The sequence below is a fragment of the Fusarium venenatum genome, assembly GCF_020744135.1.
Source record: "Fusarium venenatum strain MPI-CAGE-CH-0201 chromosome Unknown EDB82scaffold_1, whole genome shotgun sequence".
Classification (NCBI taxonomy): domain Eukaryota; kingdom Fungi; phylum Ascomycota; class Sordariomycetes; order Hypocreales; family Nectriaceae; genus Fusarium; species Fusarium venenatum.
The window spans coordinates 3,785,786-3,801,653 of record NW_027072129.1 but is presented as its reverse complement, the minus strand read 5'-3'; the positions used below and the strand labels follow the sequence as shown (position 1 = coordinate 3,801,653).

General features: G+C 47.9%; 6 protein-coding genes across 6 annotated transcripts; 4 read left to right on the top strand and 2 right to left on the bottom strand.

Annotated features, from left to right (window-relative positions):
* The first annotated feature begins 99 nt into the window (after positions 1 to 99).
* Positions 100 to 992, top strand: EDB82DRAFT_485674 (Sin3 associated polypeptide p18-domain-containing protein). The gene is made up of 2 exons (XM_025731097.2): positions 100 to 276; positions 337 to 992. The coding sequence occupies exons 1-2, from the start codon at positions 191 to 193 to the stop codon at positions 932 to 934; spliced, it is 684 nt and encodes a 227-aa protein (XP_025590157.2). The 5' UTR covers positions 100 to 190; the 3' UTR covers positions 935 to 992.
* Positions 993 to 1,681, bottom strand: EDB82DRAFT_485671 (uncharacterized protein). Its single transcript, XM_025731099.2, has 4 exons — positions 1,506 to 1,681; positions 1,417 to 1,452; positions 1,232 to 1,347; positions 993 to 1,179 (listed from the first exon to the last, which is right to left on the bottom strand). The coding sequence occupies exons 1-4, from the start codon at positions 1,516 to 1,518 to the stop codon at positions 1,126 to 1,128; spliced, it is 219 nt and encodes a 72-aa protein (XP_025590158.1). The 5' UTR covers positions 1,519 to 1,681; the 3' UTR covers positions 993 to 1,125.
* Positions 1,682 to 2,471: 790 nt separating this feature from the next.
* EDB82DRAFT_485670 (NUC071 domain-containing protein) lies at positions 2,472 to 9,697 on the top strand. Its single transcript, XM_025731100.2, has one exon. It carries the CDS (start codon positions 2,695 to 2,697, stop codon positions 9,562 to 9,564), a length of 6,870 nt encoding a protein of 2,289 aa, XP_025590159.2. The 5' UTR covers positions 2,472 to 2,694; the 3' UTR covers positions 9,565 to 9,697.
* Positions 9,698 to 11,458, bottom strand: EDB82DRAFT_532363 (uncharacterized protein; the record flags this gene model as incomplete). Its single annotated transcript, XM_065609249.1, has 3 exons — positions 9,698 to 10,289; positions 10,341 to 10,743; positions 11,453 to 11,458. 3 exons carry the CDS (start codon positions 11,456 to 11,458, stop codon positions 9,844 to 9,846), a joined length of 855 nt encoding a protein of 284 aa, XP_065465485.1. The 3' UTR covers positions 9,698 to 9,843.
* A 280-nt stretch (positions 11,459 to 11,738) lies between these two features.
* Positions 11,739 to 13,110, top strand: EDB82DRAFT_532362 (uncharacterized protein; the record flags this gene model as incomplete). Its single annotated transcript, XM_065609248.1, has 2 exons — positions 11,739 to 11,884; positions 11,954 to 13,110. 2 exons carry the CDS (start codon positions 11,739 to 11,741, stop codon positions 12,642 to 12,644), a joined length of 837 nt encoding a protein of 278 aa, XP_065465484.1. The 3' UTR covers positions 12,645 to 13,110.
* A 391-nt stretch (positions 13,111 to 13,501) lies between these two features.
* Positions 13,502 to 14,859, top strand: EDB82DRAFT_520012 (uncharacterized protein; the record flags this gene model as incomplete). The annotated part of the gene is made up of 4 exons (XM_025731103.2): positions 13,502 to 13,965; positions 14,193 to 14,334; positions 14,492 to 14,765; positions 14,822 to 14,859. 4 exons carry the CDS (start codon positions 13,502 to 13,504, stop codon positions 14,857 to 14,859), a joined length of 918 nt encoding a protein of 305 aa, XP_025590162.2.
* Between the last annotated feature and the right edge of the window lie 1,009 nt (positions 14,860 to 15,868).

The window sequence follows — 15,868 nt, the reverse complement described above, 5'->3', positions numbered from 1 at the left end:
CTTGTCGCAAACTGCTAGAGTTCAAATTGTTGATCAATTACGGATATAGCGATATCGGCTAACCGAGATACAGCCAGCTCTGACGAATGCTGCTCCCATCACCTGCGATTCTGCAACTAACAGCAGATCTCGTTTCAATACACTATCTAATTTAATAATTTTTTGATATACTATTAACATTCTCATAAAAATGGCATCTCCTTTGCTAAAATCGGTGCGCGAAAATACAACGCCCTTCTTGTTACAGCTCTTCTATCGCACGGGAGCTCTTCACAGGTACTCATGTTTACTCTCATAATAATACTCTTACAAGTAATACTTATATATTTGTACTAGAGCAGATGAGTTTCAGTCGCAGAGTCTCCCTCCGCACATTTCTGTGTATACGTGGTCGGATTGTACTCTTCAAGAGTTGGCATTGGATCTCGCCGCTACCAAACCTTCAGCCTTCCCATCACCTTCAGTGGGATGCCGTTTAGTATTCCAGCTGGTGTTTCCGGATCTTCGTAACACAGCCACAGTACCAAACTCACCTCCTCGCTTTGGGGCTAAGGACCTCGGTAGTGTTGTGATAGGTGGTGACTCTAGTTCGGGTGCACCTGGGGATATCTCCATGAACGTGGCAGCAAAAGGTTCTGACGACAAACATAAAACACTCAGCGGTGCCCGGTTCGTAGTTGGTGATTATATCACTTGCGCCATACTGCCGCCGCTCCCAGATGGTTTAGTGGCACCCGCTTCAAGTGTGAGAAGCGAGCAGGCTTCGGGTTCGCATGAAAGGGGACACGGCATTTCCGGTCGCAGAGGCTCTAAGGGAAGCCGAGGCGACTGGAGAGACGAGGTTGGAGGAGACTTCCCCATGGGCGAATGGAGAAGGGGTGAAAGATTACCAGATGCCCTTGGTGGGAGACCGAAAGGCAGAGGGAGGTGGTAGGGACATACAGCGCTCATTTTGATGGTGTCACGTCTAATTATACCCATTTCTCATCCGATAAAAAGAAATTTCACAGTCCGGCCACGGCTTGTTCATGTTTGGCCTCGTTTTAATTGAATCTCTACCGCGGGCTCTATCCCAGGTATGACGCTTTAAATGTACACATCCCAAATCTCCGATTCTCGTTCGATTTATTTCTCGTAGACGAGGTCGCCCTTTCGCTTCGCCCTGAAGTCCCAAAGCCCCTTAGAAAGTCAGCATTTTGATGGTCGTCGCGGCTGCTACTGCCAGACTTACGTCGGTCTTGTAGGCAATGTAGCCCATGATGGCGGGGATCACACCAACGTAGATGAAGGTGATCTTGGCGGTTCGGGGCGTCCATCGGAAGTAGTGATGACGCGACTTCATCATAGCTATTCATGTTGTTAGAATGAACTCGGATTGAGGGCGATCAATGTCGAAGTCGAGGAGAAGTCACGCACCCGCATATTTGAGGTAGGCCGGGTCCGGCTTGACGTCTGTGAAACGGCGGTTAGCAGAACTCGATACTCTGGCATTTCTCTCAACCTACTAAGGTGCGCCATTTTGATTGACGGCGATTGGTGTCTTGCTTAGGTGGTTCGAGTGACGAATTGGCCGTCGTAATGGTCGGTTTGAATGATGGTTAACCTCGACGACGAATTGAAGCTTCTAGGCTGACTAAGGCAGTATCTCAATTGTATGGTCTCTGATTGGATGAACGTCTAAGACTTCTCGAAGTTGCTACCCTAAACCGCCTGTCTGGAAGCTTGACCTAGGGGTACCAGAACAAAATAGACCACTGGAAGCATAAGAGACGGAATTAGTAGGTCAGTTTATATTCCTTAGACTATAGTTTTTTAGACCATTTATTTTTATACTCTAAGACTTAGGCAGCCAACTTTTGTTCAAGAACCTCAAAACTCACAGACCTATGGGCCATGATCCGTGTATGGCACAATTATAGGTGTTCCATTTTTACTTGCGTAGTTTGCAAGATAGTAGAAAAGTGACTAATAACATTAAAGTGTATGTAAGTCCAGATAGTCAGTATAAGCTTACTAATTTTAACTCTTGTTATACTTCCAGTGCCTTATTACTTTATACCTTAGATATGTTAGTACCAGCGAACTGACAAAAGTGAGACGTCCCTTAGCTCGCATCAATTAAGTAGGTACACGGTCGTGGGAAAGTAGGGACTGAAAGAAGTCCAGATGGAAAGCTTGGTGCTCTTAGACTATGTCCTCACTAAAACTGATCTAATATTTATTTCATGACTATAAGCTGCACGCTTTTCGAGGTCATTATAGGACAACCCCATCATATTTCATGACTTATACACCAGACTGATACAAAGTCACGTGAGTATATCAACGCGTCTTCTATGCTAGTCACGTGGATGGACCCACCAATCGCGTCTTCCCCAGAATTTGCCGTGGCGACAGCTTCACGATCTTTTACTATCTTCAGAACATCAAGCAATCATGCAACCACCACCTCCTCCCCCAGGCTGGGGAAATCCTCCTCCTCCTCCTCCTCCTCCTCCTCCTGAATCTCAAGCGCCTCCCCCTCCTCAAACACCTGCTCCTCCGCCTCCTCCCCCTTCTTCGTTACCATCAACGGCGACACCGGCATTTCATACTGCGAAGTTTGCGCAAAAGAAGAAAGAATGGGTTAAATCACAGCGTAATCGCTTTGGCGAGAAGCGCAAGGGTGGATTTGTACAGACACAGAAAGCTGATATGCCGCCTGAACATCTACGGAAGATCGTAAAGGATATTGGTGATGTTTCGCAAAAGAAGTATACAAACGACAAGCGCAGTTATCTCGGAGCCCTTAAGTTTATGCCACATGCGGTCCTTAAACTTCTCGAAAATATGCCTATGCCATGGGAGTCGGCTCGCGAGGTCAAGGTGCTTTACCATGTCAATGGTTGTCTGACTCTAGTCAACGAGATTCCCCGAGTAATCGAGCCAGTCTTTTTTGCGCAATGGGCGATGATGTGGACATTTATGCGAAAGGAGAAGGCCGATAGACGACTATTCAAGCGCATGCGATTTCCACCTTTCGATGATGAAGAGCCTCCTCTGTCGTGGGCTGAGAACCTGGAGGATGTTGAGCCTCTTGAGCCGATTCAAATGGAACTGGATGAAGAGGATGATGAGGCCGTGTACGAATGGTTCTACGACCACAGGCCTCTCCTCGACACACCGCATGTGAACGGACCAAGTTACAAATCTTGGAATCTTACGCTCCCCCAGATGGCGACTCTATTCCGTCTGAGTCGGCCTCTTGTCTCTGATGTTGTCGACAAGAACTATTTCTACCTTTTCGACCTCAAGAGTTTGCTATCGGCCAAGGCCCTTAATGTCGCCCTCCCAGGTGGACCTCGCTTTGAGCCTTTATACAAGGATATCGACCCCAACGACGAGGATTTCGGCGAGTTCAATGCTATCGATCGCATCATTTTCCGAAATCCCATCCGAACCGAGTTCCGAGTTGCGTACCCTTACCTTTATAATTCGTTACCGAGAAGTGTTCACCTATCATGGCACTCTCATCCTCAAGTTGTCTTCAACCGAGCAGACGATCCTGATTTGCCGACGTTCCATTTCGATCGCCGCATCAACCCTATATCTTCGCGAACCGTTGCGCCAAAGAATGTTGAAGTTTCTCACGAGGACGAAATTTTCGGTGCCGGTAACATTGAGGAACCTGAAGAGGACGCTTTCGAGCTTCCTGCTGGAGTCGAGCCATTCCTTGCCGACGAGGATATCGAGAACGACGATACATCATCCGCCGTTGATCTCTGGTGGGCCCCATACCCCTTTGACCGGCGATCTGGACGTATGGTACGAGCACAAGACGTGCCGCTCGTAAAACAGTGGTACCTTGAGCATCCTCCATCCGACCGACCTCCTGTCAAGGTTCGAGTTTCATATCAAAAACTTCTAAAGAACTTCGTTCTCAACGATCTTCACAAGAAGAAACCTAAGGCACAGAACAAGCAGAACTTGATGCGATCCCTCAAACAAACCAAGTTCTTCCAGCAAACTTCCATCGATTGGGTTGAGGCTGGTCTGCAAGTCTGTCGCCAGGGCTTCAACATGCTTAACCTCCTTATTCACCGCAAAAACTTGACTTACCTTCACCTGGATTACAACTTTAATTTGAAGCCCGTCAAGACCTTAACTACAAAGGAGCGCAAGAAATCCCGTTTCGGAAATGCTTTCCACTTGATGCGAGAGATTTTGAGATTGACCAAGCTCATTGTTGATGCTCAGGTACAGTACAGATTGGGTAACATTGATGCCTTCCAGTTGGCAGACGGTATTTTGTACGCCTTCAACCACGTCGGTCAGCTTACGGGTATGTACCGATACAAGTACAAGCTGATGCATCAGATTCGAACTTGCAAGGATCTGAAGCATCTCATTTACTACCGTTTTAACTCTGGCCCTGTCGGTAAGGGTCCAGGCTGCGGTTTCTGGGCTCCTGCTTGGAGGGTCTGGCTCTTTTTCATGCGAGGTATTATTCCTTTGCTTGAGAGATGGCTTGGAAACCTCCTATCTCGTCAGTTTGAAGGTAGACACAGCAAGGGAGTTGCAAAGACCGTTACCAAACAGCGTGTCGAGTCTCACTTTGATCTGGAGCTTCGAGCTTCTGTTATGGCTGATCTTATGGACATGATGCCCGAGGGTATCAAACAGAACAAGGTCAACACTGTTCTTCAGCATCTTTCTGAGGCATGGAGATGCTGGAAGAGTAACATTCCCTGGAAGGTCCCTGGCTTGCCTGCACCTATCGAGAACATTATTCTTCGATATGTCAAGTCTAAGGCGGATTGGTGGGTTTCGGTCGCTCATTACAACCGTGAGCGTATTCGACGAGGAGCCACTGTCGATAAGACCATTGCGAAGAAGAATGTTGGTCGTCTGACAAGACTTTGGCTTAAGGCCGAGCAGGAGCGTCAGCACAACCACATGAAGGATGGTCCTTATGTCTCCTCGGAGGAAGCTGTTGCCATCTATACTACTACCGTACACTGGCTCGAGTCCCGCAAGTTCTCACCTATTCCCTTCCCCAGCGTTTCCTACAAGCACGACACCAAAATTCTCATCCTTGCCCTTGAGCGTCTTCGGGAGGCTTATTCAGTTAAGGGACGCCTCAACCAAAGCCAACGAGAGGAGCTGGGTTTGATTGAGCAGGCATATGATAGCCCTGGCACAGCATTGGAAAGTATCAAGCGCGCCCTTCTCACTCAGCGAGCTTTCAAGGAAGTCAAGATTGATATGAACGACAACTACAGCACGATCAACCCTGTTTATGACATTGAACCCATCGAGAAAATCACCGACGCTTACCTTGACCAGTACCTCTGGTACCAAGCAGATCAGCGACATCTCTTCCCTGCCTGGATTAAACCTTCAGATTCCGAAGTCCCACCCCTTCTCGTCTACAAGTGGGCTCAAGGTATCAACAACCTTGATGGCGTCTGGCAGACTGAGAACGGCGAGTGCAACGTTATGATTGAGACAGAGCTATCCAAGGTGTACGAGAAGATGGAGCTTACACTTCTCAACTCTCTCCTGAGATTGATCATGGACCACAACCTGGCAGATTACATCACAGCCAAGAACAACGTTCAGCTTACCTACAAGGATATGAACCATGTCAACAGTTATGGTATGATTCGTGGCCTGCAGTTCTCTGCATTCGTGTTCCAATTCTATGGTCTTGTATTGGATCTTCTCCTGCTTGGGCCTCAGCGAGCCAGTGAGATTGCCGGTCCGCCTCAGAGCCCCAACGAATTCTTGCAGTTCCGCGACCGTGAGACTGAGTCGGGCCATCCCATTCGACTCTATACCCGTTACGTTGATAAAATCTGGATCATGCTTCGATTCACTGCTGAGGAATCCAGAGATCTCATCCAACGATTCCTCACTGAGCAACCTGACCCCAACTTTGAGAATGTCATCGGGTACAAGAGCAAGAAGTGCTGGCCCAGAGATTCTCGTATGCGCTTGATGCGTCACGATGTTAACCTCGGACGAGCTGTCTTCTGGGACTTGAAGAACCGTCTTCCTCGATCTGTGACAACGATTGATTGGGATGATAGCTTTGTTAGTGTTTACAGTCGTGACAACCCGAACTTGCTGTTTTCTATGTGCGGCTTTGAGGTCCGCATTCTCCCCAAGATTCGAAACCAGAACGAGGAGTTCCCGGTCAAGGACAGCGTTTGGTCTCTTGTGGACAACACCACCAAAGAAAGGACAGCCCACGCTTTCCTGCAAGTTACCGAGGAGGATATTCAAAAGTTCAACAATCGCATTCGACAAATCCTTATGTCATCAGGTTCCACTACGTTCACCAAGATTGCGAACAAATGGAACACTGCGTTGATTGCTCTCTTCACCTACTACCGCGAAGCCGCTGTTTCCACAGTCGACTTGCTTGACACTATTGTCAAATGCGAGACCAAGATTCAAACTCGAGTCAAGATAGGCTTGAATTCCAAGATGCCTTCTCGCTTCCCTCCTGCAGTCTTCTACACGCCCAAGGAACTTGGTGGTCTTGGTATGATTTCGGGTTCTCATATTTTGATTCCTGCCAGCGACAAGCGCTGGTCAAAGCAAACCGACACTGGTGTTACTCATTACAGGGCAGGAATGACCCACGATGAGGAGACCCTCATTCCGAACATTTTCCGATACATCATCCCTTGGGAGGCCGAGTTCATTGACTCGCAACGCGTCTGGACAGAATATTCTCAGAAGAGATTAGAAGCCAACCAACAGAATCGTCGTCTTACTCTTGAAGATCTCGAGGATAGCTGGGATCGCGGTCTTCCCCGAATCAACACGTTGTTCCAAAAGGATCGAAGCACCCTGAGCTTCGACAAGGGTTTCCGAGCACGAGCTGAATTCAAGATTTATCAATTAATGAAAAACAATCCTTTCTGGTGGACTAGTCAACGTCACGACGGAAAATTGTGGAACCTGAACGCGTACCGAACCGATGTTATCCAGGCGTTGGGTGGTGTTGAGACCATTCTTGAACACACCCTCTTCAAAGCAACAGGATTTCCATCATGGGAAGGCCTATTCTGGGAAAAAGCGAGCGGTTTCGAGGAATCCATGAAGTTCAAAAAGTTGACAAATGCTCAACGTTCGGGATTGAACCAAATTCCAAATCGTCGCTTCACTCTGTGGTGGTCACCCACCATTAACAGAGCCAACGTCTATGTCGGTTTCCAAGTCCAGCTTGATTTGACAGGCATTTTCTTGCACGGAAAGATTCCTACTCTCAAAATTTCTTTGATCCAGATCTTCCGGGCTCATTTGTGGCAGAAAATCCATGAGTCGGTTGTTATGGATCTTTGTCAGGTATTTGACCAGGAACTTGAATCTTTGGGCATTGAGACTGTTCAGAAGGAGACAATTCACCCTCGAAAGTCTTACAAGATGAACAGTTCTTGCGCCGATATTCTCTTATTCTCCAACCATAAGTGGAACGTTACCCGACCTTCTCTGCTCTACGACACCAAGGACGTGATTGAGCAAACAACCACTAACAAATTCTGGGTTGATGTCCAGCTCCGATATGGCGATTACGACTCTCATGACATTGAACGATACACGCGAGCCAAGTACCTCGATTACACCACTGACAGTGCCAGTATTTACCCTTCGGCTACTGGTCTCATGGTTGGTATTGATCTTGCCTACAACCTTTATTCTGCCTACGGCATGTACTTCCCTGGTCTTAAGGTACTCGTTCAGCAGGCCATGGCCAAGATCATGAAGGCCAACCCTGCTCTGTATGTCCTTCGCGAGCGTATTCGAAAGGGTCTGCAGCTTTATGCTTCTGAGAGTAACCAAGAGTTCTTGAACTCGCAGAACTACTCAGAACTATTTAGCAACCAGACGCAGCTATTTATCGATGATACCAACGTCTATCGTGTCACGATCCACAAGACGTTTGAGGGTAACTTGACAACCAAGCCCATCAATGGTGCTATCTTTATCTTCAACCCGCGAACTGGCCAGCTGTTCCTCAAGATCATCCATACCAGTGTTTGGGCTGGACAGAAGCGTCTTGGTCAACTTGCCAAGTGGAAGACTGCTGAGGAAGTCGCTGCCCTCATCCGCTCGTTGCCCGTAGAGGAGCAGCCCAAGCAGCTCATTGTGACGAGAAAGGGTCTTCTGGATCCTCTTGAAGTCCACTTGCTTGACTTTCCCAACATTTCTATCCGAGCGTCCGAGTTACAGCTTCCTTTCCAGGCGGCTATGAAGGTCGAAAAGCTTGGTGACATGATTCTGCGCGCTAAGCAACCTCAGATGGTGCTGTTCAACCTGTACGATGAGTGGCTGAAGAGCATTTCTTCGTACACTGCCTTCTCTCGTCTCGTTCTTATTCTGCGTGCGCTCCACGTTAATCCGGACAAGACAAAACTTGTTCTCCGTCCTGACAAGACCGTCATTACGCACGAACATCACATCTGGCCATCGCTGTCAGATGAGGACTGGATCAAGGTTGAAACGCAGCTCCGAGATCTCATTTTGAATGACTATGGAAAGAAGAACAATGTCAACGTCTCGAGTCTAACAACCAGCGAAGTGCGAGATATTATCTTGGGTATGGAGATTTCAGCGCCTTCCATGCAGCGACAGCAGGCTGCCGAGATCGAGAAGCAGCAGCAGGAACAGGCGCAGTTGACAGCGGTCACAACCAAGACTCAGAATGTTCACGGAGAGGAGATCATTGTGACGACTACATCACAATTCGAACAGCAAACCTTCGCTTCTAAGACAGAGTGGCGAACACGAGCCATTGCTACATCCAACTTGCGCACACGAGCGAAGAACATTTACGTCTCATCTGTTGACAACGACCTTGACGACATCACCTATGTTATGCCTAACAACATTCTGAAGCGCTTCATTACAATTGCAGACCTTAGGGTGCAGGTTGCTGGCTACTTGTACGGCTCTTCAGCACCCGACAACGATCAGGTCAAGGAGATCAAATGTATCGTCATGATTCCGCAGATTGGTGGACTTCGCAACGTGCAGCTGCCACAGCAACTCCCCCAGAGCGAATTCCTCGAGGGCATGGAGCCTTTGGGCGTCATTCACACTGTCTCTGGTGGCGAGCTGCCTTATATGTCCGCCGTGGATGTTACCGAGCACTCCAAGCTCCTGGATGCGCATAACGAGTGGGACAAGACCAACACTGTGACGGTTTCTGTCGCATTCACTCCAGGCAGTGTATCTCTGTCGGCTTGGGGACTTACACCAGACGGCTACAAGTGGGGAGCCGAGAACAAGGACACGCAAAGCGATCAGCCGCAGGGCTTTGCTACAACGATGGGTGAGAAGCGCAAGTTGCTGCTCAGCCCACGATTTAGAGGATTCTTCCTTGTGCCGGATGATGGCAAGTGGAACTACAGTTTCATGGGTAATGCCTTTGACGGTATGCAAAAGAAGCCGTATCACGTCAAGCTCGATACACCGCTGCCATTCTACAGCGACCAGCACCGATCTGTGCACTTCCACAGCTTTGCAGAATTGGAGGATATCTGGGTGGATCGATCGGATAACTTTGCTTAATCAAAATGGGTAATAATGGGCGTTCAGTCGCGTTTTCTGTAATTAATTAGTTATTTCCGACGTGTATTTATGATGATAGTCAACGAGGTCTGGTCTAAATATCATAAGCTGACCCACCAATTTCGTCTCTTATGCTCCTAGCGACCAACTGCTCTGATTCCCTAAGGCCCCTTCTCTCGGTGCAATACGAGGACATGGTTATCAGTAACACATGCTTTATGTCACCCTCATGCCCAGTGACATGTCGGGGGGGGAAGCACTTCTAACTCGCGAAGTGTATTAAGCAGCGTATCTACTTACACCCGACGTTGTAGATGTATTAGAATGCATGGTGATTTCGTCAATTGGTTGCTCCTGTTCATCGTCCTGCAGGTCGCCATAGGCATGGCAACCGGCCTGTAATCGAATATGAAGGTGTCCCTCTTTTGGCTCCTCTTCATCGTCATCCTCATTGGGTTTGCTGGTGATATCAACAAGGCCGAGGTCAATGTTACCAATCTCGTCATCATTATCGGCGATATTGCTGTCGCTAACCTCATCAGAGTTATCAATCTGAGAATCCCCTACAATACCCATGAACTTATCATCTGATCTTAATTCAGAGAGGGCATTAGGGGGGATAGACTTGACTAGCGAGGAGCTGTGTTCGTCGAAAACTAATGAAGACGCAAATGAAGAGCCCAGATTAGGCATATAGTCGCCAGTCCGACGTCGGCGAGGAGAAACTGGAGCAAAACTAAGAGGGCTGCTTATGAGGTGCTTCGATGTCTTTGTACCTGAATTTCCCCCTAAAGTCGGCAGCTCTTGAGAAGGTTCGCGCTGCTCACCTGGACGACACCATATGCGGGCCTCTGCAGCCTTCTGATTTGGTTGGAATGTCCAGCCTGCCTGAAGACGCTGTTGGATAATCGTCTGTCGCGCTTGGCGTTTAGCAGGACGGATAACAGGCTTTGATGTGGTTTCGGGGATTGGCCGGTCAGCTAAACGCGTCCGTCCAACTGTAGCATGATTCAACCCTTTATGCCAGACAGGATGAAGGTCCAATTCTGCAGCATGCTGGATAAGGAAGTCTCTGATTTCAGCTTCATGATTATTAGATATAGTTGTTGAGCAGCGTGTTCCATCGCCGAACCAAAGGCCCAAGAAGTAAGGGTTGACAGGCACCTCTTGTTTAGGCTCCTTGCGACCCAAAGTTAGTGAGTAGCTTTAGGATAAAAATAAACAACCTAAAAGACCCATCTAAATATTATAAATTGGCTTACTGATTTCGTCTCTTATGCTTCTAGCGGCAACTGTTCTGATACCACTCCGTCGCTGCGTAGGGGATAGTATAAGCGTTGTGGATTGCCCCAGCGAACTGCCGCTTAGGTCACGACGTTGGATACACGTCTTGAGCCGCCGTCGGAGCCCAACAGGAGGTCACCGTCCTTGACATCCCCAACGAGGACCTCAAAACGGTCAAATCTAGGGAGCCTCGTGCCATTCGCAAGGCACGCTTCAAGGTGAAATGAGCGTTGTTGATTAAGCTGAGTTCTCCCCACGAAGCCTGGCCTCAGTGGACCATTAGCTAGCGCCAATTAACCGATGTTTCACCTTCGCCTTGCCAGACATCACAGCAAATGCCAGCAGACAATCTAAACAACAAATACCTCTCTAGGCAATAGGTTTATTCAACAATCTTGTAATCAATCCTCATGATGTCAGCTAACTTACACTCAAGGCATAAGAGAAGTCGCCAAACTAAACACCTACCTTTTGGTAGGTTTTTATAATTTCCAAAGTCTAAGATAGCTGTAGAAAAGCAATGTTTAACAACTAAAGAGACAGCTAGTTAATCACGTCCTTACTTTCTGAAGGGCTTGCTTTTCTAACACTCTATAGAGTGCACATTCATATTGAAGCCTGAAGTATTAGGCCTATGTAGCCCCATATGCAATACCACTTTCTCAACAAGACCTAATTGCCTGTGCCTTCTTCCCTTCCTCCCCCACTCATCATCTAGACTAGGTCCCTAGGTGTGACATCAAGTGCCTTATTTTTATGCGACTTCAAATAGTAACGCGCCTGCGAGCTCGATACCTATTTTCCCTACTTTTGTACTCTGGCAGTGCGCTTTTGGATCCTAACCTATATATACCGATAGGAGCTAATAAAGCCTATATATAGTTCTAGCTATGCAGAATATACACAACGACCTAGACGTCAGCGAGCATGACGAAAACGCAGGCGATGAAGGTCGCTCTAGCTCAGGCGATCTCATTGGAATTTCCGACGCAGATAGTAGTGAAGGTGATGCCTCAGTTTCTGAATCCAACCTACCGTTTTCCTAGGAGGATTCGGAGGACGTCGACGAAATAGTTCCAAGCGAGAACACTCACGCCTTCATCAGGGTTTTCAACCGACCAGCAGTGGGAGACAAGCAGTGGAATCGCACAGATGCCATCCGGTACCTCAAGTACGAGTTCTGGCTTGTGGATTCGGGCTCGGGAGGAAGCTGGCCCTCATTCCTCAAGGACTTGGATGCCTTGCGTATCCGGAAGGATCGCCCTCGCCACGGCTTATACCTTGAATTGTATTATCTGGTCCACAAGCACTATGATGAAGTTGAAGCAAGCGACCAACAGATGACCGCATCCGACAACAGCACTACCCGCGAAGCCAGGGGTGCCCTTAGGAACACCGTAATTGCATGGTTTAACGGGGGTTGGCGTGAAGACCAACAAACTGTCCGACACCAGCGGAGCCTACTGCCATCACAGGCTGAGATGATGGTCTCGAAATTCATTGACCCATACGGTGATATGGATGGCATAATTGTTGGGACGGCAGCCAGTCTCGGTTTAATGCACCTCTTCAGCATTGATGGAGGTGTAGATGCGCAGACAGATGTCGAATCCGACCGGCCAACTGCTGCAATTGCAAACACGATGGCTGCTCAAACCGAGCAGCAGATCGCGGACGTAGCGAGGACACTTTGGACATCAGTAAGGATTTGCACAGAATCAGCCAACCGCATTCCGCAATTAGCAGCAAAGCACTCAAGGTGGCAGCCCACGCATAGGCACTTTGCAAACACTTGAAGCACTCAGCCGAATATACCCACTCGACCGGACATCTTCGCCATGGACCATACTGCCACTGCAACTCGCAAGCACACAGCCCCAGGCGACAGTTCTGCGGCTAAGAGTGTCCGGGAGGTTCTTTTTTCTTTTTTCTTTTTTCTTTTAGCAAGTAGGGACTAGGGTTCGGGTTGAGATTTTTAATGGCAGGAGCGAATGACAGCATGGGATGGCATTCAAACAAGTCTTTTAGCTGTAGCGTTTGAGGCAACGCTGGTACCAGGAGGCAAAGTTTTTTACCCGCGCATGTAATTTGGCAAATCGTTATTGAGCGCATCCATCGGGGTGATGGAAGGTTGCTTTCTATCGAGAGCACTGTTGCATGATAGCACGGAATACATCAATGAACAGCTGTGGGCCATTTCCTACTCAATAAGAAGAATGATTTTATTGCAGCTCAATTCCGAAAGAACCAATATAGCGAGAGTGATGGATGTGGTTTGTGCGGGTTGAATTTGCTGGCAGCTGCCTAGCAGCTGTTGTCAGTGAATCACAGATGTTACATTTCCATGTCTATCAATTACGTGGGCGTCGTCGCCCTTACTCTCTTCGTTTCCTTTTCCCTTCTCTAACCAAACTCACATCCCTTTCAACTCGCAAAGATGCGCTAAACAATTATAGTATCACAAATCTCACCGTACGCGCACCTGGTCTGGCTTGCCGTATTCAGAAACCAACTCTGCGTAAGTTTTCTATACATTTTTATCATCCCATGGTGCATGTGTTGGATCTGGCTTGCCGTACTTGAAAACTAACTTGGTAGGAATCAATAGTTCCCTGGCCTACCAGAGGTATCTTGTGTCTAGGTACTTCACATAATGGAAGACAAGTTCAATGCCGGGAAGGCTGGTGTTGACGAACTCATCACCAACTGGATTAATGATTCAACTGATGCTGCCTCTACACCTCCTACTGAAGATGGGGAATATCAAGACTCGGGGGTAGAGTCTGATGCAAGCGAGTCGGAGCTACATCTGTCTTTGGGACTGAATACAGATGCTACTGGAACTCACGAAAGCTTCATGCATGCTAACGAGAACCTTGCGGAATTTGGGGGGATAGATATCGAAAGCTATCTCAACGAGAACAAGGAGACCTGGAAGAAGAGACCCAACAGCAATGACTGGAACACCATTCGAAATACAGGATCCAACACACACAAAACCTGGCCTATGAGTATGGCCATCGAGGCTGCATTCCGAGAGTTCAAAGCCAAAAATGCTGCGGTAAATGTCGACACCCACGAAATTCTTGAGGAAACCCACTTAACCTCGAACAAGTGGTATGTCACATCAGAAACCACTACTCGGACATCGAAGGGAAGAAGCGTGTTGTAAAGGGTTCTAGAGTGTATAACCCATTTGCAGGTGACAGCAGTCTGATCTGAACTGCGAAAGAGGCTTGTAAAAAGGCTCGTGCTGCATATTGGGATCCTATTGGGACTGCTGGAAAGCGCAACGTTCCCTGGGAAGCCATCCTTCCCTCACACGCTCAAATTCTGGCATGTAGGTTCTGCTCCAAAGACGGCTCAATGAACAGCACTATTGCAGGATGCCTTGGCCAACTTGGACGCGAAGACCTGATCGATGTCAATGTCAGAGTCTGCAACACCAGTGCTTCGTCCAGCCTTGAGACTGGTAAGCCGGCAGAGGTAATTACACAAGGAATGATAGACCTTGCGGCCGCCTTTCAACAAATGGCCGACAAAGCACTTGGAGCACCTAAAGGCACCGACACTTAAAGGCACCGACACTGGAACTTACGATGCGAAGATGAAGTGACTGGCCAGTGCACTGAAGGAAGTTCAGAACGCACAAAAAGGTCTCGAGACTACCTGCGCTATCAAATCTGTCGACAATGACGAGAGAATGGATAGTCTTCGTCGCCAAATCCAAAAAGTACAGAAGGATGTTACATCCCCCTTGCTTCCTGATCAGGTCGACGGGAGGGCCATCAAGAAAAAGACTATCAACTTCGCTCACTTCTCACCTGATGCTATCAATGGATTGCAGTCTGCGATGAGTGCGATTAACGCTAAAAAGAGTGCATCCAGCGTTGAACCTGCGGTCCCTACTCAACCAGGTAAGCCTGGCATAGGAGCCCGTAGTAGAGGGACACAACTGCCTCATTCCCCGAAGCCCTCGATTCCAAAGCTATCGACTTCAAAGTCTGCTAAGTGAACTGGCTTAGGCCTGCCTAACCCGCCTACAAAGAAGACGAACAATGGAAAACAAGATTTTAGTGGCTCCTTCACTCTAGACGATCTCTTGGAGAGATGCAGAGACTTCAGGGGGGTTCGACAGGCATGTGAACTTACATGCGAGAGATGAAGCGGAGGGAAGATGGAAGTTAAAACGAGAAATTCGAGGCTTTGAGTGCTGAACTTGTATCGAGATCATAGGACAGACATGGTCGCCAGCACCTGTTACGTGACTGGTCAGTTATGTTTAAGACCTTAGTTAGATGTTCCTACAACTACACAGTAAAATTCGATGGTTTTAGCTTCATGTATTAGTGACTTGGTGATATATGAAAACCTTATATGAGAAAGCGATCTATTGTCATTCAGCGAGTTTTAACTGATGCGACCAGGTTAACCTCATCGAATCGAAATCACCCAGTGTGTTAGCAAGTTTTAGATATCTATTGAAAGTTATAAGAAGATAAATAGTAATTACATTGTGTCTTCAGGTGAGCTGATATTGGCATTCACCATCAGCAATCAAATTATGATGAAGTTGGAAAAAAGACGAGATAAGTCAGTGTCGCCAAAGCGGGCGACAGAAGACAACAAGGGTATGCATGGACGATGATCCACGTCGGTAGGTCGGTGGGCACTCTTCGGCGTTGCAAAAAACTTAATTCTACATATTTGGGGGATAAATAAAATAATTTGCGCATTTTATGCCGCCTTATACCCGGTCTTGGGTTATTCGTTTTCTGTATCCCAAGCTTAGATCTTTAGCTACTGTCGAACTATCTATCTCATTGGTAAGAGGAGGAAAACTGTAAATGGGTGAATTGGGTTTAGACAGATGCAAGGACCCGAAAAAAGAATGATTAGCGGCTTCACCGAGGGCGTGGAAACGCGCCGCGAGCTGTCACCTGCATTGCGTGGGGGAGATTGAAATTGGCCATTTATGCATTCATGCAAATGTAAGCAGTGAAAAGAGCGGAATATTGGT